At 30.4% G+C, this 27,739-nt stretch overlaps 1 protein-coding gene across 1 annotated transcript; it reads left to right on the top strand.

The window, feature by feature from the left end:
* The first annotated feature begins 1,487 nt into the window (after window positions 1-1,487).
* On the top strand, window positions 1,488-21,642 carry LOC131043365 (nuclear poly(A) polymerase 1-like). The gene is made up of 8 exons (XM_057976557.2): window positions 1,488-1,619; window positions 1,707-1,805; window positions 1,927-1,986; window positions 2,230-2,391; window positions 2,484-2,609; window positions 2,950-3,012; window positions 3,147-3,503; window positions 21,094-21,642. The coding sequence occupies exons 1-8, from the start codon at window positions 1,488-1,490 to the stop codon at window positions 21,640-21,642; spliced, it is 1,548 nt and encodes a 515-aa protein (XP_057832540.2).
* Window positions 21,643-27,739: the final 6,097 nt, after the last annotated feature.

Here is a 27,739-nt window from a genome sequence, read left to right on the forward strand (position 1 = left end):
CTGACATTTAATTAAAATTTTAGAAATACATTTCTAAAAACATTATTGAAATATTCTACATCCATGGCATTCCATGAGGTCACATTTCTACGAGATATTTTTTCAAACAACTCAAATGCCTTATCTAGGCTTCTACATTTGCAATGGCTAATAGTTAAATTATCACATACATGTCCCACAACTATCCTAGAATAATTATTTTTTAGCTATGAAAGTAAGCGATTTATAATTTAATATTAATTTAGGAAATTAATGTGGAGAATGAATATACTGTGCCCTTGAGATGATATTGAAGATGTCCTTGATGAAATCTCCCTTTAGCTTTAAGGAACAATGCAATAGAATTGTTAGATATAGGCTTTGGAATCTATTATGCTTCTTTTATTGATGTATCCTACCTCATGCTATTTCTCTTCAAACACAAGAGATTGGCTCACTAAAATCTGTGAACGTTCCTATTTTCCTCCATCCTTTTCTTTGAAATTTACATTTTCTCAATTACCATTCTCCTTTTGTCTCCTCCATGACTTTTCATCCTCCAAATATTTCTCTTCATTATCTTATTATTACATTTTATTTTATTTTATTTTTTAAATTCTTATTTTTTTAGTATATCGCTATCATAAAGATGTAACAAATTGTTGAGAAAAACTAGAAGGAAGTGAAATACGTGAGCAAGATTTTGGGAGATGACATTGGGTAGGTTATAACCAAGGCCTTCAATGACGAGGACATAAAAAATAGGAGCACATGAACAACGTTGATGAAAGGGGAAAAAAATTACTTTATGTATCATTGACTATAAGATTAAGCATCATAAAAGAACAATTGCAAAAATTGAAGAAAGCGAGGTTCAATATTAGGAGTGATAACATAAAAAAAAATGAATGGTAATTTAGTTATGACATATTTTTTTCAAAAGTAGTTAAACTAAGGTTAAGGTCAACAAGCTTTTGGTTTTCTAGTGAAGTTGGTTAGTTCTTAATATGTTTATTAAAGATCAAATCTTATTGAGTGTGGACCTCAACAGCAAGAGTTGGAAATTGTACTTTAGATGACTTCGACATTATAGATATTGTTTAGCTCAGTAGCACACCTAAGAGATTTCCAACTAAAACTCATACTCTCATATCAATTAAATAGTGAAAATGATTTTATAAATGATACACATTCTTCTATTAAATAAATAAGGCTGAAAATATGATTATGCAAATTAAAAATATATAATTACGACGTTTTATAGTTGGGATGGGAGATGTGGCGACCAACATCCTCTCTGTCGATAAGTTTCCGCGTTTACTTTTTAATGGAACAATTCAAACAGTAATCAATTACTTATTTATTTTAATCTGGTGTCTAGACCAAAACTCTTGCCACGGTCGCAACTTTTGGTTTTACATTAATACTCTAGGGCAGCATATTGAATTTGTGCCACATTCTAACTCTAAGTAGGAGTTGAGTGTGTATTTTGTGGAACCATCAACACAATGACAAAATATGGAAGTCTTAACACTGAACTACTGGATAAGCAATTGGATGATTTTCTCAATTCTTGCAATGTTAAGGCAACTAAGGACATGAAAGTGAAGAGAGCACAAATTATTGCTCAACTTTCTGAGGTGAAACGTTATATTTCCTTTCTATACATCCTTATGTTTGTTACGGGCAACCCACATTTTACTTATCTAAACTACGTTGTTTTCCAGATTGTAAAAAGATGGATCAAGGGAGTCGCCCTTGCCTGTGGCAGTAGTGATCCTGAACCGAATGCAAACATATTTCCTTTTGGTTCCTATGTTTTCGATGTAAAGTTTCATGTGCTTTTATGGTTTAATACATGTCAGGAACATTCTGAAAACCCATTTTTCTCTTTGAAAATTGGAAGAATTATAGCTAATTGTTAAAATATCATTGGTTTTGTTGAAGGTTTATGGACCTGAATCAGATATTGATGTTCTATGCGTTGGTCCTAGTTATGCTCGTGAGGTCAGTGATCAATTTTGTTTGGGTGGTTTGTCTGAAATCATTTTAATAAGTCGATTTTGTTTTAAGAAATTAATAAGATTTCAGATAAACCACTTAAACCAATCAAAACTTAGAACAATACTATTTAAACTTACCCCTCATAAATATCCAAATACTTATTTTAGAGATATTTCAGAATATATGACTTTTGTATTCATGTGTCTTTGTGTTGTATCATATTCAACAAAATGGAATGCAATGAAGTCGGATTTCTTTGAAACTCTGCACAAAATTTTGGCAGAGATGCCCAATGCCTCACAAATCCAGAAGATTCCACAGGCATATGTGCCAATTATAAAGTTCAAATTCGATGAAATAGCTATTGATATGGTCTATGCCTGCGTTGGTCTTCATACCATTCCACAGGTAATAAATACTCGTTATTAATACATTTAAGTTTGATATGGTGTATTTACAGGAATGACATTGTACTAATATATGATAATTCTTTTTTCTAGGACTTGGATCTTTTGAATATAGATTCATTGATGAAAGAGAACATTTTGGATAAGAAAACAATGCTAAGTATCAATGGATACAGAAACACAGAAAAGATTAAACAAATAATGAACCAAAACATGGAGGTAAAAGCAATAGTTTAAAAAGTTTATATAGGATATAGAGTTCCCCGGCTCTACCATTGAATTATTAATGATGTATCAGTGAGTTATTTTATAAATAATCTTTTGTTTACTACATGATTGTGGAAAACTAATACCAAAAAATGGAGGTAACACTTAAAAAGATAGTTTAAAAGTCTGTATATGATGTAGAGTTCCTCGACTCCGGCATTGAATTATTAATGATAGATTAGGTCATCTGAAACATCCATTAAAAATGTATAAACTTAATTCTAAAAATAATCTTTTTATTTAATCATGAACTGTGGGAAACTAATGCTCACTATATCTTTAATTGTTCCAGAATTTTTGCATTGCATTACACTCTCTAAAATTATGGGCGAGAAATCGTATTGTGTATTCAAATGTAAGTAACAAAACTTGTTCAATATAATTATGACCCGTATTGCAAAGCTAATTATCATCCATACTTTCATGGTAATTGTATCTGCAGAATTCTTATGCTTAAAATAAATTCTCACTTGGTAATGTATATTGCAGGCTTCAGGATTTTTAGGTGGAATAAATTTGGCTTTATTGCTTTGCCTTGTCTGCCTTCATAATCCAGATGCCAGTGCTAGTTGGTTGCTATGGAAGTTCTTCACAATTTATAGTGATTGGACATGGCCAAGTCCTGTAAAAATTTCAAATGAATTTTTTTCAATCACTCCACATTATGGTGGAGAGTGGGAGTGGGATCCAGTACACAACAATAAAAATGATGCGGTGCCCAAAATTGATCTTATGCCAATGATAACACCTGCAACTCCTCACCGTTCCAATGCAGCCAACAATGTTTGTGCTTCAAGTCTTGCTATCATGAAGCAAGAGTTTAAGATAGCCAAAGCCACTTGCCAGGTATGTAGTTTATTACATTCTACACCGATTTCTTAATTAAACATCAACTCCAAATAGCAGTCGATTATGTGCTCACTTTTAGTTTTTCTCAGTCATGGAGATAATACAATAATCTGAAACATCTAGCTTTTGTCTTGAATCTTGCCTCCAAATCATATTTAGATATAAAGAAGAGTGACGCGTAATTTATATGGAAATGGTTATCTAGTTTCTACAATGCACAAAGATATCATTTATTTTATATATTATAATAAATGTTTGATGTATAAATGTTTGATGTATTCTATGGGCTGGATAACCATTCCCCTCATAAGAGAAAAGGCTTTAGTTTTAGGTTTTAAAATTTAAACAATAAGCACTTAAAATCAATTTTTATTCTCATTAGAGGGTTTGGGAATGGAGTGAAACTTTAACATCATCCAAATTTACTCTTTTAATGAAGGGTTTATTAGGACCCTTCCCTATAGTAAACTGAAAAGGATGTATAATAAAATATAATTATATAGTATTATATAGATATAAAACATTAAATTTTAAGTATAAATTTATTTACAAAAAATTATATTATAAGAGAAATTCTTACATAAAAAGAGAAAATTATAAGATCTATGCACATTTTAAAAACAAGAATTAAAAAATCTGATACTCTACTATATATGGGTTGAATTATGTTAATATAAAAAATAAAAATTAAAAAGAAGACTTCATAAGTCTTTTATTTTATTGAGATAGGAAACCCTACATAATCTATTGCATTCCTTCATTTATCATATTTCAAACATCTCTCTTTAATTTTTCTGCCCATTATTTTTTATTATGCATCATCTGTTTTGTGTAGTTTTCTACCAAAATATAGCTTGTTAAGCTAGCTAATATTGCCTTGCTAAAACAAGGTTTAATAACCCTCATACTTTAGACTATTAAGAGCTTAGTAAGTCTTTATACTACAACTGTTTGTCTACTCTCTAGTTATTGTTCCTTTTGAGTGATACCTCCCTTTCTTCCATTAAGACTCTAGATGTATAAAATTTACCATGATTCTTATAAAGGAACTCTTGGTTTGTCCTTTCTTTTCTAGGAACCTAATGAAAGGTAACTCGATTTTTCTTTATCAATGGAATGTTTATATTCTCCATGAGTTACTATTCAAACATTGTAACTATGAATCTACCTATGATATTTGCATAAAATGAAAGATTGACATAGAGAGGTCTAAAAGTACATAAGTTCTTGCATAGATTCCATTAGGATAATCATGACAATAATTCAAATTGACATAAATACCAACTCAGTTTATTATTTAATTAAGAGGAGGTAGTTCTTTCCTATATAGACCATTTTCCTAATATCTAATTGTTCAAAGCCTACTCATTACTATTTTACCAACAATTTTGTATTACTATGGTAGTATCCATTTATATTGTATCTTTATGACTAAAAAAGGAAATAGTGTACATTAAGATCATGTATATTATGATGATTAAAATATGTTCTTTTATTGGTTAAAAAGATGGCCTAGGAAAATTTACAATCTTCGGAGTTATCAACACAATTCTATCTTAATATTTATCTTGAATTTTTTTCGAAACTTCAATTTTAAAAGAAGGGATAAAATTTAAGGTTTTTCTTTCTCTTTTTCTTAAACTTTTATAGAAAATGTAATTTTCTTTCAATCTATAAAATAAAATTATAACTTTCAAATTTCATCAAAATAAAATTATAAAAAATATAAATTTGCTCACAATATTGAAATTAACATGTTAACAAAAATAGATTTTCATTTCATTTTTGATAATATAAATTTAAATATATGTAATATTTTTTTAAAATATTATTTTAAATTTTTTATAACTATCAAAATTATTAATCTATTTTATTAGATTACTCTTATTAAATATAAGTCTTACTTTAAAAAAAAAATTCATTTAGAAACATGATCTTTACATATAAAAGTTAATAATGTGTGAAATTAAATGACAGGATATTATAACAAGAAATGAAGATTGGAGCAATCTTTTTAAGCCAAATCTTTTCTTTAAATCTTACAAACATTTTTTCCAAATAAAGTTAGAAGTGAACAACTATTGTGACCTTCAACCTTGGAAAGGATATGTTGAGTCTAAATTGAGATATCTGATCTTAGATGTAAGTTCTATTCATGTATTATTATTTATATCAATATTTTTATATGAGAAATATTTAGCAAGATTTTAATTTTTTTGTCTTTTTGTTGAATCAGCTTGAAAATTTTACACATTTAAGATGGCATGGTCACATTAATCCAAAATGTTTCCAACCTCCACAAAGCAAACATATATGTTTGTATTTTATTGGGTTGAAAAGGAATACAAGTTTGAAGAATGAAGGAGAAAATGACTTAGACCTAACCCAGCTCATATACGATTTTAGACATAAAATGATATTAAAATATAATGAATGGAAGTGGGGAATGATAAATATGTATATCACAATTGTCAATGCAGAAGAAGTTCCATCTTTTGCTTTAGAGATCAAAACTCCTAAACGAAAACTTTGCATGGATTCGAGAATCCAAAATGAAATAAATAAACAAGCTATTGAAGAGAAATATAAAATAAGAAATTCTCCTAGTGACCGTGGTTCAATTAGAATACTTAAGACTCCTTTGAAGATAGAGAAAAAAGAGAGGGAATTCATAGGTAAAAGAAAACCAGTGAATTTATAGTTTCCAAAAAAGGAGAAGGTTTTACACGTTGAGTTACTTGTATTATTAACTCTAATCAATGTATTCAAAATAAAATTGAAATATTCATTGATCACTTTAAGTTTTAAAAAGTGTACATCTATTTATATATTAATTGCAATGAATAATGTATTCAAAATAAAATTGAAATATTCATTGCATCACTTTAAGTTTTAAAAAGTGTACATCTATTTATATATTAATTACAATGAATAATGGATAATGGATAAGAATTTGAGTTAGAATATTTTTTATATTTTAATTTATATTACATTATATTTCAAGTAGTAAAATTTGTATTTATATATATATTAATATTATTAAAAAAATAGTAAATTTTGTCATATGAAATTTATTTTAAATACATTGAAGCAAATATGTTAATTTTTTTAAAAATGAATAATATATAGGAATTAGAGTTAGAATAATTTTTAATATTTTAATTTATATCACGTTGCATTTCAAGTAGTAAAATATGTATAATTATGTATATTTTAATATTATAAAAATAATAGTAAATTTTGTCATATGAATTTTATTTTGAATACAATGAAAAGTATAATAGTAAGAAATGGAGTGAATATCTTAAAAAAATTTAGGAGAAATAACATACTAACTTCACAAAATATGTCTACATTTTATTTATTTATTTTAGTGTATAAAATTATTGAAATGAAATAATATTAATAATTAAAATTTAGTAAATAGAAATGTATTTTACTAAATAAAATAATAATAGATATATAAAAATAATAATTTCAACACATAGGATATACATTGATCTTATTTTATAGAATTATTAAATGTAGGGTTGTTTTTTCTTCAAATTTCTAAGTTCATAGATTTTCATAAATATAATATTTTTGTCTTAATTTCTCTAATCTTAATTTTTTTTAATAATATTGTGTAGACAATTTTTCTTTACCAATACTTTAAATCACACTACATGATTCATCATGGAGAAGATAAGCAAGAGAAGAGATTAACTTCTCACAAAATTAATAAAAAAAATTACAAATTAAATTTAGTTGAAAATTTATGGCCTAATATTGAAAGACTATCATCTTGATCTAGTTAGTTACAAAATCACTTATTATTTACTTTCTCACTAAATTACTACAAAATAGATTTGACTTTGAACTTTAGTTAAAAAAAAATCTTGCAAACAAAAAGTGTGATGCTTTAAATGTGTTTATAATATAGGTTAAAATATAGTTTAAATGATTGCATGGCAATGCTTATGAATTCTTTAATCAATGATATAAAACAAATGAAAATAATATAATAAATCAGCAATAAAATAGGTAAACCACATGAATGATAATATATGGGTGAGTTCACCAAGATGGTGAACAAAAAGGGAGGTATAAGTGGTCAATTTTTTTAAAAAGTAGCTAAACATGAATTTGGAGGAGCAATCTGAGACTCATCCACTCAAAATTTGAAGATACCAAAAGAACAAGAATTGTAGTACTCTAAATCTAGTATCAAAACTACTAATTTTTTTAAAAAATGGATAAGATTAAGGGGTCAAATATTCTACAGACACAAAAGTGTTCTTATTTTTTTCGGCAAAACATAACATACTATCAGGTGTACATGTCAATAAAGTTATAGTTGTATTTAGTATATTGAAAAACCCTTCGGTAATAGAAGTTGTCTATTTTTTTGTAGTTTTTTGTTGAGTATTGTTTTTATTTTTTGAAGTGGATGCATCCTAAAAATTTGGTCTATCTGTGTACATCGCACATCTTATGCCAAAATAATTTAAAATTTAAAATTTTTTAAAAGTGTAAAGAATCATGTGTAGAACAATAATATCTAATTTATTTCAAATTTGGACTAGTAGTTCAAAAGTTACTTAAAGAATGGTACACATATGTCTCTGAGAACTTTGGACACAAGTAAAATAAATAACAAAAATATATTAACGTTGTTGAAATCTAAAAAATATTTATATGGTTAGAAAGCTTAGCAAACATGTGAAATTATGGTGAAAATTTTAAAAATACGCACTTGACAACATGTAAATCTGATGATGAGAAAGTTGAGAAACCAGATTTGAAGAAAAAACATGTTAAAGGAGGAAAATGAAGCTCACAAGCCTCAAAATTTCCATCCAACCCTAATTAAAAGCCTTAACACATACGTGCAAAAACCCATTCACTATTTTAATTCAAAAAATTCAATCAAATTGCTATATGTATTAGCAAATCGTAAATGTTATGTTCACTTAAAGTTACAAGCATACACATATGTATACCTACACACACACACACACACACACACACACACACACACACACACACACACACACACACACACACACACACACACACACAGATATATATATATATATATATATATATATATATATATGACAAATTCCCCCACCCCACATCATTAGAGACATTATCAAACTTAAAAAGATTTATTTACTGACAACAACATCTACATTCACTATATCTACTAGATCATTCTACTTCATACTCAGACTCTGCACTTTCTTTGAATTAACATCTTGATCATCAGACTCATATCCACATGCTCTAATTCATTTCTCATGATTCTCATCAACCTTCACATTCACACTTTCAACTATCTTTCTCAGTCTCTTGTTAAAACACCAGTAGGATTTTCTCTTAGTAGAATAACCCAAAAAATTCCTTCATCACATCTTGCATCAAATTCTCATATATCCTTGTCTCTTTTGATATAATATTTTCTTCCAAAGATTCTAAAATATCTAACTATAGGAAAATGACCAAACCATAGCTCATAAGGGGTCTTACTGGAATCACATTTTATATGCACCCGGTTGAATGTGTATATAGCAATGCTAACAACTTATCTCCAATAGATATGTGGAACATTTTCTTCAATCATCATAGTTCTCGCAACATCCAAAACAATTCTCTTCTTCCTTTCAACAACTCCATTCTACCGAGGGGTTCTCGAAGTAGATAACTATCTCCTGATTCCATGCTCTTCACAAAAATAATTAAACTCTCTAGAGATGAATTATCCTCCTCTATCAGACCTTAGACACTTTAGCTTCAATCCTATTTATGTCTCCACTTTAGCTTTGAATATTTTGAATTTATCCAGTGCTTCAAATTTCTCCCTTACAAAAGTGACCCACATCGTCCTAGAATAGTCAGCAATCAACAACATAAAGTATCTGTCTCCTTGCAAGCTTCTTACTCTAGAAGGTCCACATAAATCGGTATGCACAAGATATAATAACCCATTAGATGTATATAGCTTGCTCTTGAATGAGATTAATGTTTTCTTTCCCAATTGACATTCTTTACATACCAGATTAGTAGGCTCCACTATCTTAGGAAGATCTCTAACAACTTGAGTAGAACTATTCTTAATCATGCAATCAAAGTTAACATGACATATTCTCCTATGCCACAACAAAATCTCATCAATCTCAGCAATCAAACAACTTTTCTCACCAGTATTCAGATGAAAGATATTACCTTTAGTTTTAGTACCTAATGCAATCTCTATACCATAGCTATTCAAAATCTTACATTTCCCATTATTGAATTGTAAATCATATCCCTTATCAACCATTTGTCCAACACTCAAAATATTATGCTTCAAACCTTCAACACATAAGACATCATTAGTATTATGCTTACCATCAAGACAAATAAAACCTCTACCATGGATTACGCAAGCTTATTGTCTCCAAATCTCACTGCACCACCATCATACTTCTCCATATTCATAAATTTACCTTTATCCCCTGCCATGTGATGTGAACAACCACTGTCAATAACCCATTCATCTTTCTCATCAACCTTAGTAGCCAAAGCTTTCTCTTCAACAATACAACTTGTAGAATCAACAAGTACCAGATCATATTCCTTGATAGCAATGTACACAAATTCATCTTCGATGTTCTCTTTCTCAGACTCCTCATGTGTTACACCTTCATCGATAACATAATAGCATTTCTTCTTATATCTAAACTTCTGGTTAGGCTTGTAAGGCTTATCATACTTTGACACTTTTTGTGCTCTTTCAGGACACCTAGAAGGAAAATGACCAATCTTATTGGAAGAAAAACATTTCAAAGGTAACTTCCCTTGATACTTACCAACTCCCTTAGGCAATCTTCTGGAAATAAGTGCTTCAATCTCTTCAAATTCTCTTTCCTATTCTTACATCTCTCTCATTTCTCCTTCATATCTGGACACCCTAGTTGAACTCTCTCCAGATCATACTTTTGCTTCCCGAATATAGTAGCTTTAAATGCAGTCTTAGTTTTACCATGTGATTCACCAAGTTAGCTCAATTATAAAGCAACAAGCTTACCAACTAGCATATCTCTTGTCACAATTGTCACAGTTTGGATCTCATCAATAGCAACAACTTTATGTTTATAAGTAGGAGGAAAAGATCTCAACACTTTAGCCACAATCTCATCTTCTTCAAGAACTCCACCGACACATCTGATGTTCAACACAAGATCATTCACTTTATCCATAAAAGATGTAATATTCTCATCTTCTCTCATTCTCAACAATTCATACTTTCCTTTCAAGTTCTGCAATTTAGCAACTTTCACATGTTTATCTCCTTCATACAGGGTTTCAAGTTTCTTTGAAATTTTATGTACAGCCTAGAATCCCATCACATTAGTCATCTTTGCATCAGCTAGGATACTCATCAATGCTTCTTTAGCTCTTATGTTACATTCAACATCCTTGATCTCAGCTGCAATAAAAAGACCATTCAGAGGAGAAATGCATGCATTCTTTTTAATCTTCCAATAATCTTCTCCAAGACAGTTCAAGTGGAATTCCATCTAGTTCTTCCATATAGAGTAATTATTTCCATCAAATATCAGACTCTCCTTCTTGAAAATAACAACTACCAGCCCGGATCTCCCCAAGCAGTCAAGATCCTCTTAGAGGATCTAGCTCTGATACCAATTATTGGCGGAAACAATGCAGGAAAACTGAGAGCAGGGTGTGAATCAATTTTCACCAAACTTAAACCAGTTAACCTTAACTTCATATCTAATCATGAAAAATAATAACAAAAATAATCACCTCATCAACAATTCACATAACACATAGATTTTTGACGTAGAAAACCTAGTTAAGCGAAAAATCACGGTGGGAACCTACCCATACTAAGATGATGCTTTGTAGTAGTATGTGTAAATATTACAATGAGGAATGCACATGCATCCAGGAACACTGTCTAGAGGTCATTTCCTTACAAATATCGGATAACAATCCGGATTACATGAACTAAAAGAATAGCATCTCCAAATGCCTAATTATAGTTCCGATTACGCACATTGTCTGCACAACAACACTTCTATGCTCTTCCACATTACCAAAAGATAAATTTGCTTTTTCACACATACAATATATTGAAAGATCATAAACATAATAGTAGACACACAACCTACATGATTACAACACTTATTTATACAAATCATCAACCTTGACCTCAAGGTTGGATCAACACATAAGACCTATTTGATAAATTAATCCATATGATACATAACTTAATAACCAAACCAATAAAATATCAGCAAGGACATAGAATGGACCCAAATCAAATACTCAAATATGCAACACCACCAAATTATTCACCAATATCATCCGCAACGTACTAAACCACCATATATATCGTATAACACGAAGAATACCAACAAACCAATCACAATCAGAGAACATCATCAACAAGCAACATAAATTCTACCACAATCACCACAACAAATCATATAATAAGAATCATCATTATTTCATAACTAGAGATCAAGAACACCATCTAACAAATTGAAAGATACGCTTGTGAAGTTCCAAATCATGAACCATTTGATCTGAAGCCACACATGAACATCCCAAACACTCTCAAAAATCCACAACTCAAGATAATATCATTTCAGAGTAATACAATCCAAAAATCACAACTCTGTAATATCAAACTAACAGAGAAACTAGCCACTACACCGGATCACATAACTCAACCAAATCTCCTCTTGGAATAATGAAACTCATATCGAATCAACTAGAGGTAAGTATCTCAAAACCCAATAATCCACATCAGTACATCTACAACAAGTCACCTAAAACAAATGTTTTCAACAAGCCAATTCTCTACAACACGGGAATATGTTGACATCAATGATAAAAACACATTCCAACAACACTAATATCATTATTATTTTCTTTGAAATCTAAACTCGATGTCAAATAAAATTTATTTATTGAATTCAGTCTGATATAATTATTTTATTTGACCTTAAATCCCATTCAAAGAATATGATCTACTATCCTTTGCCATGGAGTCTGAAAATAATGTTTATCTTCTAGTTAGATTTGATTATTTTGAAACCCTTTGATCTCTTAATTGTCTATTCCATTAGCTTCTAAATTAGCCAAATGATCAACAAGGTGATTGGATTCTCTGTAGATGTGATTAATTGTAACAACTTTAAAAAAAATTAGAAGCTCCAATGCCCTACCTAGGATTGAATTCATCCTTCAATTTGGGGTTGGTTTTATTCTAAGAGTGTTAATTAAATTTGCATAATCCCCTTTAAATTCCACCTTCTTGATACCTAATTCTCTACAAATTAAAAGCCCTTCTACTACAACCTTGAATTCTGCTATATTGTATGTGTCTATTTCTAACGACTTAGCTTGTTTGGCAACTAAAATTACCTCCCAAGGGTGAACTGCACACCCTACTCCTAAAACTCCAGGGTTATGTTAAGATGATCCATCAAAGTTCATCTTATACCAACCTTCTTTCGGAGCAACCCAGACACAAATTGACTTCTCTTTTGATTGGATGTTTTACCTCCCTTACCAACATAGCGATGAATCTTGAACCAATACCATCTACCCCTCATCTTATGATCCTAGCTAGAGAACTTGATAACTTTTGACTCATAGGTTGATAATCTACTATTAACTATCTCCACAATAGCAACTTCAATATTAATAGGTAGAGCCTCCCAAGTCATCTTTTTATCTTGGAATATCCTTCAATTTCTTTGCTTCCATACTTTCCATGTATCAATAAAGAAGGGGTGGAAATCCAAATAATACCATACAAACATGAAGAGAATAATTTGGGCCAACCTTGAAACATGCTCATAATATCATCAGGAAGAGTTGTTATCCATCCCAATCTTGCACATAGACATTGACAACATCTATAGGCAAAGGGGAAACTTAATATAATATGGTTAACTATCTATTCCTCTATTCGCATAGAGCACAAATGGATGGGTCAACAAATCCAATCTTCCTAAGCCATTTTGCAGTTAAATTTCTTCCTTTAAGGGTTTCCCAAGTAAAAATTCTTTCTTTAGGAAAACACATTTTATCCTAGCATAATTGAAATAGAATCTCAGTCTTTTGAATGCATTTCTTCTCAACTATTGATCTATATCCATCTTTGGAATTATAAATACCTAATTTTGTTCCTTTCCAAATTTGAATATCCTTTCCATTCTAAAAAGAGAGTGATCTATTCTTCAAGATCTCCCTAAGTTGGGTTAGATCTTCTCTCTTGATGGGAAGTTCCTCAAACTTTCTTCATTTTCATCCGAAAGAGGGATTCCTTCAATGAAACTCAATGTAATCCCTAACATGCACTCCCCAATATATTTCACATACTACTCTTATATTGTTGGCATTAATCATTTTATCTATAGAAGGATAACCTCCCCATATTTTTGTCCAAAAAAGGGCCCTTTGACCATCTCCCAAATCCAAAGAGATTTGTTTTATAATTAGTTCTCTACAATTTAACATAAAGTTTCAAACTCTTGATCCTTTTAGGGGATTTGGAGTCCTAAAGAAACCTTCCAAGCTAACGTCTTCTAAGTATTTTCTTTTAATAATTATAACCCATTTTAAGTGAGAGTCCTTATACAAATCTTATCCTAGGAAATTAGCACCAACTTTTTCTTCTTAGCCATTTCCTACCAGTAAAAGGTTCTCATTTTCTTGACAAACTTTGAATTTTCTCCTATTGACAAAGATAAGAATGCCACTAAATAAATAGGAAGAATGGATTAAACAACCTTGAACATAGTAATTCCCCCTACCCATGAAAGCCTTTTTATTTTCCAAGATTCCATTTTTATATCCATTTTTTCATCAATTGGATCCCACACTTTGGTGGTCCTCAATCCTTTATCTAAGGGTAATCCTAAATATGAGCAAGGTAGCTTCCCTTCCTTAAAGCTCAAAAGTGCTGATATCTCCCTCTCTATCCTATACTTGACATTGAAGAAAAATATCTCTGATTTGGACTAATTTACATGTTGTCCTAATGCTATTGAATTTTTTTTGAGAATTTTCCTAATTTTTTTCACCTCCTTTCTATCAACATATCCAAAGAGCATAGTGTCATCTACAAATTGTTGATGAGAAACTATCTCAATCACGTTAGAAATCTGAATGCCTCTCAAATTTCCATCTTGTTGGGGTCTACTCAAAGACCCTCCTAAAGACTCTACTATTATAATAAAGATAAATGGAGAGATATAATCCCCTTGTAAAATACCTCTAGAAATTTCAAAAACTCCTTCTAGAGATCTATTAACTAAAACTAAAAACTTTGGACTAGAGACATTGTAAAAAATCAGATTTACCCGTTCTCTTGAAAACCCAAAAGCTTCTAAACATTTACATAAAAACCTCCAATCAACTTTATAATATGATTTCTTAATATCTAACTTAATTATCATGCTTATTTTTTTGTTAATCTATATAGAGTGGATTGATTCTTGAGCTATTATTACTCCATCAAATATTGATCTCCTTGGCACAAATCCAGTTTTCTCTTTTGAGATAATGAATGGAAGAATATTATTCAGCCTATTAGCTAAAGCTTTGGCTAGGACTTTGTAGATGCTATTACATAGAGATGTAGGTCTAAATTCATCTAGACTCAAAGATTTCTCTTTCTTTGGGATTAAAGCTATGAAGGTATTGTTAATCTCCCTTAAAAAACCTTTCTGAATTCTGTGTTGCTTCTAGAGAATCTATCATTTCCTCTCCTAAGATGGTAGAAAACCATCCAAATGTAATGCTTTGTCTAGATGCAACTTCTTGAGAGCTATTTCAATTTGTAAAGTTGATAACTTATCTATCAACATCTTATTTTGTTCATTTGTGACCAACCTTGGAATGTTGTTCAAAAATGTATTATGATCCTGACAATTAGACCCTTCCTAGTTGTTTATGTCCTCAGTTAAAAAAGAAACTGATTCTCTAGCTATTTCGTCAGGATCTTCCTTCATATTCCCAAATTCATCTTTTAGTTTATAGATCCCATTGAGAGCCCTTCTCTGATTGGTGCTATTGTGAAAAAAGATTTGAATTCTTATCTCCCTCTACTAACCATACTTCTCTTGACTTCTGTCTCCAAAAAATATCTTCCTTGGCCAACACTTCTTCATAATTATTAAGGCCTTTTATAAGAAATCTATTCTAATCCATTCCATACCTTATTACTTTTTCTTTCAAAATATCCAACTCCTCCTGTACTTTAGTCTTAGTTGAGAAAATGTTGGAAAAATCTTCTCTATTCCACTTTAATAATTTTTGTTTTATTGATTTCAATTTGGACACAAAACAAAATAGTTTAGAGCCCTCAAATTTTTCTTCCTTCCACCATCTTTCTATCAACTCAAAGAAATTTTGATGCTTCATCCAAAAATTTTCAAACTTAAAAAGGATAATTCAAAGGTTTTTTCTCCCCAAGATTTCTAAATGAATCAGAAAATGATATGACCCTGAAGTAGGCTTGATAAAAGATTTAAAATCAAAGGGAAATTTGGTGAAATCTTCTTTAAAGAAAAATCTGTCTAATTTTTCCACTATGTAGTTGAAACCCAGTCTTTGATTATTCTATCTAAAAATACCATTCTTGGTTTCTATATCCATTTTATTGTTCCTTACTACCCAATTCCTAAAATCCATTTGAGATTGAGATTCCTTTTGGATGCCACACTAGTTTTTGATAGGTATAGGATAGCATAGAAGTCTCTTCTTAAAAAAATATTTTTGTTAGGGAACTTTTAAAGGAAATTCTCTAGCTCTCTCCACAATTTCAATTTTTAATTATTGGTAATCAACCCATATACATTCAGTATTATAAATTTAAGATCTCTATTAATATTTCTTAAAGAACCCCCATGCAATTGACTCTTTCCTGCGAACTTATGAAAAGTCACTCAACCTAGATTCTAGAAGATGGCTAGACCCCCTGAAGCTCCCACAACTTCTACTAACTCAACTTCCCACAAGCCAAATTTCTTTTTGAATGTTACTATTTGTTTTGAATATATTTTTTTCCCTTGAAGCATGACTACTTCAACTTTTGAAGATCTAATACAATATTTAACCAAACACTATTTGTTAGGGGCATTCATTCCACTAACTTTCCAAGATAATAGCTTCATTTGTCCAAGGGAAGGACCTTCCCCTTCCAAAATTCCACAAAGTTATAATTTTAATTTGATCATTAGCTCTTCCATCCAATTTCATAAGACCTGATAGAGACTTCCAACCTCTCTTTTTTCCTAGTGATTGCCCACAATTTGGTTCTTCCTTGTTAGGGTGATTTTCGTAGAGGCCCAAGACTTCCCTTACCTTAATTTTCTCAATTTCCTCTACATTCATTGATTCTGAACATATGACTCCAAGTTCCTCCTTATATATTTGATCTATATCTAGAATTTTTTAAATTATCTTTTGGTCCTCCTTTCAAGAATTCTCATTCTCTTCAAGTTGGGGATTTGAAATACCCAAGAAGCAAAAATTGCTTCCAATTCCAATGAAAGGGTTTATTTTCCCCTGTACTTCTAGTCCTCCTATGGTATGAAGGGTATGCAATGTGAGAACAACGATGTTCCCTACATCCAATATTTTGACATATATCATCCAACTTCAAATTAGTAGTTGTTGACTATTTTTTTTCTTTCCCATCAAATCATAAGGTGAAGTTAATGAGTCAAGCTTCCTAACTGGTACAAAATATGAGCCTTTCAAGTTATTCTTTTCCAAGAGCTTAAGACATCTTTGCCTATCTATTTTGAGACTTTGAATTGCTATTGTTTGACAATTTGTTGTAGCGAATTTCTTCTCATTTGGCTTATTTAAACTCCAATAATCTACCTTTCTTTTCCCTTGTTGGAATTGAAAACATGTCTCCATTTTTTATAAATTTGAAAGAGATGGAAGGAATTTCATTTTCCTTTCCCTCTCCTAAATCTCGATCTGCCAAATCCTCTATGAGACTAGCTTGGGCTTCCTCATAACATGTTTGGACAAATGATTCCATGAATTTAAATGAGACATTGATCTCTATTGGACCTATCCATAGCTCACATATCCAAAGTTCACATATTTCCTTTGTCAAATTTAACTCTCTATCCTAACCACTAAGAAAACATAATATTGATCTCCAATTCTTAGAGGCTTGTAGGGTAAGAACTCCTTTTGACATGGATAAAATCTATGAAACCACCTCAAAGCTTGAAGTTATTTTTCCTTTTTTCTCCAAATTCCTACATTTGTCTTTGATCATATATTTTATTATCAAATTCTCAAACTGACCTTGGACCATACTTACTCCTCCCTAGCTATCAATTGAGTTCTAATTACTTATAGATATGTCAATGTAATTTCTTAATAAGCACTTCTTGATACCATCTCCATTTTTTGCCCATATATCTTTCCACATTCTAAAATTGTACGAACTTGACAATTTGACATCTCTTAATATATCTAAGACATTAATAATAAAGAGAGTTTCCTTCTTGTCCCAACCTTTTTTTTTAGCCAAGGAAAATGGAGCCTCAGATAGAATTCCTAGATATATTTCTTTTATTATTTGGGATCTATTATCTTGGGTAGGAAAGAGAAATAAAAATTAGATTTGTTCTTTGTTCTAAAAGAGATTTCCCATTTTGAAAGTGTTGGAAAAGTCTTCATTTTCCTTGTCTTTTCCTAAAACTTGATCTGCCAATTCCTTGATGAGGCTCTCTTTGGCTTCCTCATAGAAGGTTTTAACAAATGAATCCATATCTTTCATTGAGGCACTTCTCTCCATTTGACCTATCTGAGACTCACTCATACCTTTTGTCAAATTAGTCTCTCTCTTGACCATTGATGATATGTGATTCTAGTTGCCAGTTCTTAATGCCTTGGAGGGTGAGAGCATCTTTTGAATGGATGCCCTCTTTGGAATCATCTTCTTGATCATCACTGAACATGTTGGAATAAAGATTTTTATCTTAATTTTTTAAAAGAGATATATCACTTCAATCCTTTCAAAAAATGAAAAAACTTGTTTAGGAAAATGGGGAATAAAAGGATCAAGATCTAGATGATCCAAACTACTAGTGCTAGGTTAGGGAAAGATGAGGAAGCAGACCAGTTTAGGCTTATATTTGTTTTATTCCATCACCTATTTTTGGATTGAATTGGAAAAGATGAAGGAAAATCCTTAGTTGTATCCATGAGCAAACATAAATAAACTAGGAGATTCAGATTTTCATGAAAGATAAAATCATTTTTAATGAAAATACCCACTCGATTTCCAATAGGTTCAAGGATATCAATCTCCCTATATTATAGAGGTAGGTTATGTAGTTGGATCCACATAGGGATAAATTTAATGGTGGTAGAACTAGGATTAAATTTAGATGCCAATATTTTATATATAAACCTGAACTATTGCAAAACATTACTTTGTTAAAAAAAAATAGTCTCTCCATTCTTCCAAATCAAATATTACAATAATGAAAACATTTGTTACTTCAGACCAATGTTCTTATACCCAATTAAATAGTCTTTTTTATCAGTAGAAATGTTCTAGAACTTACATATTAAAGTTCGCTTCTAAAAATCCAAAATCTCTATTGATAAGACTTCTTATGGAGAAGCTATTCTTAATTCCTTATTACTGTGAAAGCCCATGCAAATTTCTCCAATGTCAGATCAACATCCAGATGAGAACTCAAAACTTAACCTTCTAAGATATTTTCCTTCCCCTATCATCTATCCAAGGATGATACCAGTTGGATTTTCTAAAAATTAGAGAGGCTTCCCCTGATTTGGAAATTTGGGCCTTCCAAACTCACATAATATTTCTTGAAGGAATCTAGGGTTGTTTTCTTCTAGGGAAACCTATATTAGATCAACTCCCTAAAAGTCTTCTCCTAGCTCCTAAACTTCCTTGTGGGTTATGTGAATGCTGTTTGGAAAAGTGACTGGAAATTTGTATTCTCCTAATCCCTAGGACTTGTTTATCCTAGGAGGAGGTAAATAATACTTTCTCCCTTAAATCCCATGTCTAACTTTCCTATTGAAAATATAAAACATCATTTCTTTCTTTAGAGATTGTCCAAAAGTTTAGAGGCCAAATGTTCTTCAATAAAGGAGGATTCACTTGAATCCCAAAGGGTCAGAGTGGAAAAATAGGAACATTGTTTGGAAACGCCATAGGAGCCTTTCTAGTGAATAAGGTTTTATGATATTGAATGCTTCTTCTAAACCTCCATGAATTTCCATTTGTCTCCTTTTTCCATAGATATCTTCATTGCCCACCTAGCAAAAATTGGGCCTTTAAATTTCTTGGTATCCTGAAATATTACTTGAGAGAATTGCTCCACCTCGCTCCACCAACCATTAACTAAGAAGATGTTTGAAAAATTATTAAGAACCCATTATTCCTTTAAGACTTACCGTTGTGTTTCAAATTTATCCTTTGGATACACACACATACTAGAACTAGGACTTTGAGTTCAAATGTGATAGTTTAGATGCATGCAAGTTCATTTTTGAGATTTTTATTGAGAAGATAATTGCTTGCCTATCCAAGACTTCATTTATTATGGTCTAATATTGGTTCTAGTTTGTATATTAAATGAAAACCATTTTGAACAAACCCCCTCTCATGTGAAGCCTATGCAAATAGTTGTCTATTGAAATAGGCTGAGCTTCAAGAGACTCATACATTGAGAACAACAAGTATAACGGTATTGTATGATCTAAAGGGTTAGGATCCCAAGCACATTTGATGTAAGTCAAGGAATATTTATTGAATAACTCTTGAATTAATTCATATTACTCTTGTAGAAACTAAAAATTAATATTCTCTAATGGGACAAGCAACTGTAGGCAATGGACCATCAAGGTGTTTAGATTGAAAATGTCCACTATCCTATTTCGATTGGTATTTTATTTCATGTAAGAAGGTGATGATGCAAAAATCCCTTCTACAACCCATGGATTGTCTCCTATTACCTTGTCCCACTTGCCCATAGAACAAGACACAAGTTAGTCTTTGCAACTACTTATTACAGATCCCAAAAATTAATAACTATAGGTAATTTATTGAATAAAAGTGAGAATGTCTATCGAATTCATATAATCACTTTTAGAGTAGAATGACTTGGAAAGAAATTTTACCTTGGCCAACTTTGAATTGGGTTTGACGATTTGGAGGTACATCTGGGAAAGCTGAAGAATAAACTTGAATCATCTGTCCTGTAAAATTCGTAACGGAAAGAAAGCTCGATTCTAGAGAGACTCATGGAATGGGGTGAAAGAATTAATTGATTGTATTGAGGATAAGGAGTGGGTGTTATAAGTTCAAGGAAGTATAGGAGACATGGGAATTGAAGGAATTGAAGGTCCTAATATTTGTTACCTATGTAGAGGGAATGAGGAAACCGTTGAACATCTCTTGTTTTGGTGTCTGTTGGTGGTGAGATGTTGGGACCGGTTGATGGAAATGTTAGAATGGAGATCAGGTAGGAATAGGATGTTAATGGAATTCTTGCTTTCTTGGCTGACAAAGAGTAAGCATTCGAAATGGGGAGACTTATGGGTGACTAGTCCTTCCATGGTAGCTTGGCGGATATGGAAGGAAATAAATAGGAGTATTTTTACAGACGAGGAATTTTTGAAGGAATATTTAATTATTGAAGTGGTGAAAGGGAATATTCCAGGGAAATGGGTGAAGATTTACTCCAAATGGGACAAAATGATGGAAGAGAAATGGGGTTTGAAGGATCTAGTCATCTGCAACATCATTAATAAACAATCTAGGAGGAAGGGAGTAAGATGTCGGGAACCAACCCCAGGTTGGCTTAAGTTGAATTTTAATGGAGCTAGCAAAGGAAATCCCAGTGAGGCAGGGTTTGGCACTATTTTGAGGAATGATTCAGGCAAAATGATTACTACAATTATGGGATTGATGGGAGTAGCTACCAATAACAAGGCAGAGATATGTGCACTCGAGAATGGGTTGGAGATGTGTGTGAACAAGGAGGTTTTGAATATTCTCATTGAAGGGGATTCACAAGTGGTGTTAAATGGAGTGATGCATTGTAATTTTATCAGCTAGATATAAAATCAGTGGCTACCAGTGATTGAACAAAAATTGAGCAAATTCTCGAAGTACCGTTTCAATCATTCATATAGGGAAGGAAATAGGATATCTCCACTACAAAGTTCATAGCATCCTTAAATTTAGGAGCTTAAATTTTTAAGCTCAAGTGCAAAACAAAATTTATGGGACCGCCAACTTTAAAATATTCCTAAAAAATCTCAGCAGCTCCAGCTCTATGTTTTAGGTAGCCCCCCTCCATGGGACCCAGTCTTAGTCTCTAGAATACATTAAGAGATTATTATCTAATGCTCTACAAAATAGACAAGGTTAGAAAATGATAAACAACACAAGACACAAGAAATTGTTAGTGTTAGTTAACCAAAAGCTAATCTAAATAGGCATATCAAAAGACATACTAAGATAATGCTAATATGTCTAACAAATGAAACAAAGATAATAAGGCATCTCCAAATGCCTCTTAGCATGCTCTTAGCTCCTTCTCCCTTGTTCCTCTCCTCTCCAAGTTCCAAAATAGTGTAGCTCTTAGCAACTTTTTGCACTATGGACGCTTATGGAGGATTGAGATTTGAGTATTTTGCTCCAAATGTAAAATGAAAAGATAAAATACTAGATGCTATTAAAATGATTGATTTTAACCAAAATAACAAGATATTAGTTTTCTATGCTAAATGCTCTCTAAAATTCCTATAGGTTAAATGCATACAAGTTTTCAGGATCTGGATTATGAAGAAATGGGCTCTATTTATAGGAAAAATGGAGCAATGGATGGTTGAGATTGAGTAATCTCAACAAGGGTCAGGATTGAAAGATATCAAATCCATGTGAGGGCTTTCAACCCAATCCTAGGATGACAAGTGTCAATGTGAGATAGGTTGAGAGGAGAGGGAATAAGCATTAAATGCTTGACATGACCTTGGGAGTTAAGGTCAAGGTTAGTTGAATGGATAAATTCTTTATTCAAAGAATAAAGCTTTTATCCAATGGATAAACTCTTGTGCAAAGGCAAAAGGGATAAACATGGTCAAAGTAATAAATGCTTGAGGAGACACATGAGTGCAAGTTGAAATAACCATAAATGGTTGTGTAGGAGCCATTAATGGTCATGTAAGAGCCATTAGTGGTTTTGGAAGACTTTGGAGGTTAAATTGTTGAACACACAAAGCATTAAATGCTTTTCAAAGACTTTGAAGTCTTTGAGAGGTGACTCCATGTTGCTTAGGAATGTGACAATAATTAGGGGATGGATTAGGTTAATTAGAAAGGGGTTAGAAGAATCTAGAAGGGGTTTAGGAATGCAAGTGGATTTGGTGGGTGAGGGAAAATAGGATTTTTATTTAAAATAAATTAATTTATTTCAATAAATGTGTGCAAGTTGCATTTGTAGGAAAATGCAAGTTGGGGGGGGGGGGGATAAATGATTTAAATAAACATTTTATTTAATTTATTTAAAAGAGGAAATAGGGGATTAAATGAAATAAATATGATTTATTCATTTAATTGATTGTGAATTTGGTATAATGAATTAATTAAAATAAATTCAATAATTTATTTAATTAATAGGAGAATGTTTGAAGATGAATTAATTAAATGTTTAATTTAATTAACTGATGGCTAGTGGAATTTTAATCAAATAAATAGGACATATTCATTTAATTAAAATGGATAGATTTATGTGACTACATTATCATTTGTACATGATAAATACAACATAATAGATATTTGGTGCATTCTAAGAGCTGGATAACCATTTCCTTCTATAGACAAGGTCAGGTTTTAAAATTTAAACAATACGCTCTTAAAAAAAAAAATTATTCTCATTAGAGGAATTGGCAATGGACTGAGACATTAACATCACCCAAGTTTACTCTTTTGGTGAGAGGTTTATTGGGACCATTTTTAATAGTAAAATGGAAGGGATATGTAATAAAATATAAATATATAATATTGTATAGATATAAAATATCAAGCTCTTAAGTATAAATTTATGTACAAAGCTATAATATAAGAAAAACTTACATAAAATAGAAAATCATAATCTTAGGAGTTATCGAAATAATTCTTTCCTAATATTTAGCTTGAAATTTATTTTTTGAACCTCAATTTTAAAAGCATAGAGACAATTTACAAAAAAAAAAATTCTTAATTTTTTATATAAAATATATTTTTTCTTTCAAAATTAAATTATAGATAAATATCAAATTGTTCAAAATATTTAAATTAAGAAATTAATTTTTTTAATCTATTTTACTAGTATACCTATATTTTAAAAAATCTATGTAAAATTCACCGAGAGATATCAAATTTCAAAATATTTAACATTCATAAATATGAATAAATCACCCTACTTTCTATATGACAAATGAGAGCTATGCAAGAAAATACTTGCAACAATAAAAATATTCACTATAAATATGTCCTTAATTATGCAAGAAGATGTAAATAACTCCCACAATAATTACAAAAAAAAAGATTAATTTAAAAAAAAAAAATCATAAAGAAATGTGATACGAAATTTATAAATTTAATATATAATAAAATATTAAATTATAAATTTTTTTTTGTAAACCCTAAAAATAAAAAAGCTAAAAAGATACTACAATATAAAAAAACCAAGACTTGTTGATTGAAACCAAGCTTGTTCAATAGAAAAAAAAAAATATATTTAACATCCATGCTCAACTATAACTTTCAACTTTACACCATTTCAAATTCAAAAAAGAATTGTTAAGTAGCAAAATACAAAATCCCTACTCAACTATAGATAATAGTGATATATAGATAAAAAAAAGTCTCAAACTTACCATACTACATAAAATACATTGCATACTTGCAAATACTAATATATCTACCATAAAACAATGGTTGTTTCCACCATTATTTTGGCAATAAATTCAATTAAAAGACCACCACTCATAATCTCATATGCAAAGTATCTTCCATAAAACAACGACTATTGCCACCAAAGGCTAAGAATATAAATAATGCTTTTGTGTCTCATATTCCAATTTCTAGATGACATTTACTTTTTCCAAGAAAATGACATTACAATTTGATAATATTTTAAATGTTCAGGTTAAATTGTTTTTTCTAGCACAAATAGCTCTTATTTGTAGTCTATTATGTCCTTACACTAAAATGGATGCAAAATTTCACAACACTAAATTACGTTCATCCTATTTAATAAAGCATTTATCTAAATGAAAAAAATTAGATGCAATTTATAATTTTTGTTTTCAATTTTGTGCAATAGAGTATTTCATCTTGGTCTCTCTATTTAATAAATTAAAACTTTTGGAGATGCACCAAATCAAACTAAGGTTTGAGATTTGCATATATATTAAGCTAACTTGCTAAGCACTTCACTATCCTGTTATTAAGAGTGTATTCAAATTTTAGCATTTCAAATTTCAAGGACAAAAATACATGCAAAATTTGCAATAAAAATTATAATAAGTCACATTAAATTTTGAAATTTGCATATGCAAATAATACAATTTCATGCTATTTAATGGAAATTATGAAATATTTATACAAAATTTTGATTTTGAAGTAATATGTTGGTATCTTGCAAGAAAACAATTACCTTTGCCGCTCAAATGCACTCTAAATAGCAATTTTATTTTACTTTACAACTATTTATTCTAAATAAGTAAAATGGCATGCATTCAAAATTATTTCTATCCCAATTCTTGGTAGTTACACTTTAACACTCACCAATTAATACTTGATCATTACAATTTATGTATTTTGGATATTTTGGTAGAGAAAATCTATTAATTTTTTTATTTTAAATTAAATTAAGTGGATTTTCATGGACTTTGGATGCAACTTCCATAGAATCTTATATTTGACCCTTTCATTTAAAAAAATTAAAAATATATTGTCTTTCAATAAATCCTAATACAAATGCAAATTAAATTAAATTATACCATTTTATTAAATTTTTTAATCATTTTGATTATCTTTGTTTTACATTTTATTTCTAAAATTATATGTATTTATTTAATTTTAATCTATTTTAAAATATTCTATCTAGATTCTCTCATTTTTTATTTTCCTAATATCTTATTGTCAAATCTAAAACAATATTTCATAATTCTTAAATTCTCTCTTATTTCTTAGACATGAACATACTATATTGAAAAAACAATTCTTCCATTTTCACATAAAGGCATGAGATATTTATAATTTAGTATCTTTTCCTAAACTTCTATGGTTTTCTTCCTCATACATCATCAACTCTATAATAATTTTTCCTCTTAAACATCCTTCAACCATTCATTCTATTTTTAACATCATTTTGTTTTTTCCTATGTGAAAGGAAATAATATTTACTTTTTGTGTTTTCATTCATCTAGGGAAATTTGAGCACTATTATCTTTTATCTTTGGCATTAAAGAAATAAATGAACTGAATAAAATTATGCATTAAACTTCTTCTCATGGTTTACTGTGATTGTATTGCATTGTTATTTCAAAGTCTATACATATTGATCAAAAAAAGAAAAATATTCTATTTAGATTGTATTAAAATGTAATTGGGAATAGACTAAAAAAAAAATTACATAGAAAATCTCTTTCAATACTTTCACAGTGAAACTTGCATCACACTAAAGAACATTACATAAAATAATAAAATAATAAAACTGAATGAAACTTAAACTAATTTGTTTGTATAACTTTTCAGATGAAAAAAAATATATACAAAAACTTTAAAGAATTAATAAAAAAATAATTCACTATATAAATATAAACTCTCAAATTTAGTAACTTAAATATGAAATAGTCTCCTCATGTACCAGCGAAACTGGATGTTATTCCAGCTATGTTTGACACCATCCTTCAAAAGTTACATACAAAGACATAAATTGATATTGGACATTTTTATATTAAATTAATTACCACTTTTAAATTTAAAGTATGGAAATATATATAGTAATAAATAAGAGAATCATTTGCTGGACTGTAATTATACCTCTCACATTAATTTTACTTCTAACAGTTTGATGACAATATCAGAGAAGATACTCATGCCAAAATGGTTTGCATGGAAGGATATAACACATGCTGCCTTATTCATTTAATATGCTAGTGTTGCTAGAAGATGCAGGAAATATGTAATATCAACTTGGTACATATTATCCCTCTAACATATAGGCTAATTATCGTTTAAAGGTGAAGAAAATAACACATGACTTTGTTGCACGTGGTCCCATACTAAGGTATTGAAGCTTGCTCTTCAACCTATTCTCTCCTCACAACCATAGGAATAGAGAATGTATACACTGGAAATTATTAGCAGGATTTTACTCACCCCAGTCACTTTGATAAAAATATACGAATTATCATTCATAAAATTACCTCGTCATCCCTTTCTCAATATCTATCATAGATCATATATCTAGCGTAGATCAACATATGAGCAATTACCAATTTTTTGGATTTCATCGTAGTAACAATTTACAATCAATATAATTATAGGATCAATACCCATCGACTAAGGGCTATCGGTTTATGGATAGAGTCATCTAATGCATGGGCCGTATAAACAAAATAATAATAATAATAAAATGAAATGTTACTAAATTCATCCCCGTCCACTCTCCATCGCGATATTCTGACTGGGAGAGGCATCATACAGGAAGACTAAATTAATAAGAATAATATGGAAATCACGAGTTGTCTACTTAATCTTTGTGAAATACGTATCCTGGCATGGCTGCACAGTCGAGAGAAAATAATGTATTATGAGTACCTAAGTTCACTGATTCATCCATGTGCTGAGCATGGAAAGAATTTAGCTCCTTTCCTTGACAACCTCTTTTTAAATTTCACCTGCAAAGAAATACATTTACCAAAAGATAAAAAAATTATTATTGCAAAGATGATATAGAAAATAAAGAGATTAACATTCATCTCTGCAACTCTCACCCAACACTCAAGCCTGGTCCAGACTCTCATATGTCCTTACAAACCCTCAACTTCTCACGATAAAACTGATATCTGCTGCAAATCTGAATCGCCCAACAACAACCTTCTATTCAATATATTTTAAAAAAACCCGAAGTGGTGTATTTATGGCCCTCAATCTC

The sequence above is a fragment of the Cryptomeria japonica genome, chromosome 3 (genome assembly GCF_030272615.1).
Source record: "Cryptomeria japonica chromosome 3, Sugi_1.0, whole genome shotgun sequence".
In the NCBI taxonomy this organism is placed as follows: domain Eukaryota; kingdom Viridiplantae; phylum Streptophyta; class Pinopsida; order Cupressales; family Cupressaceae; genus Cryptomeria; species Cryptomeria japonica.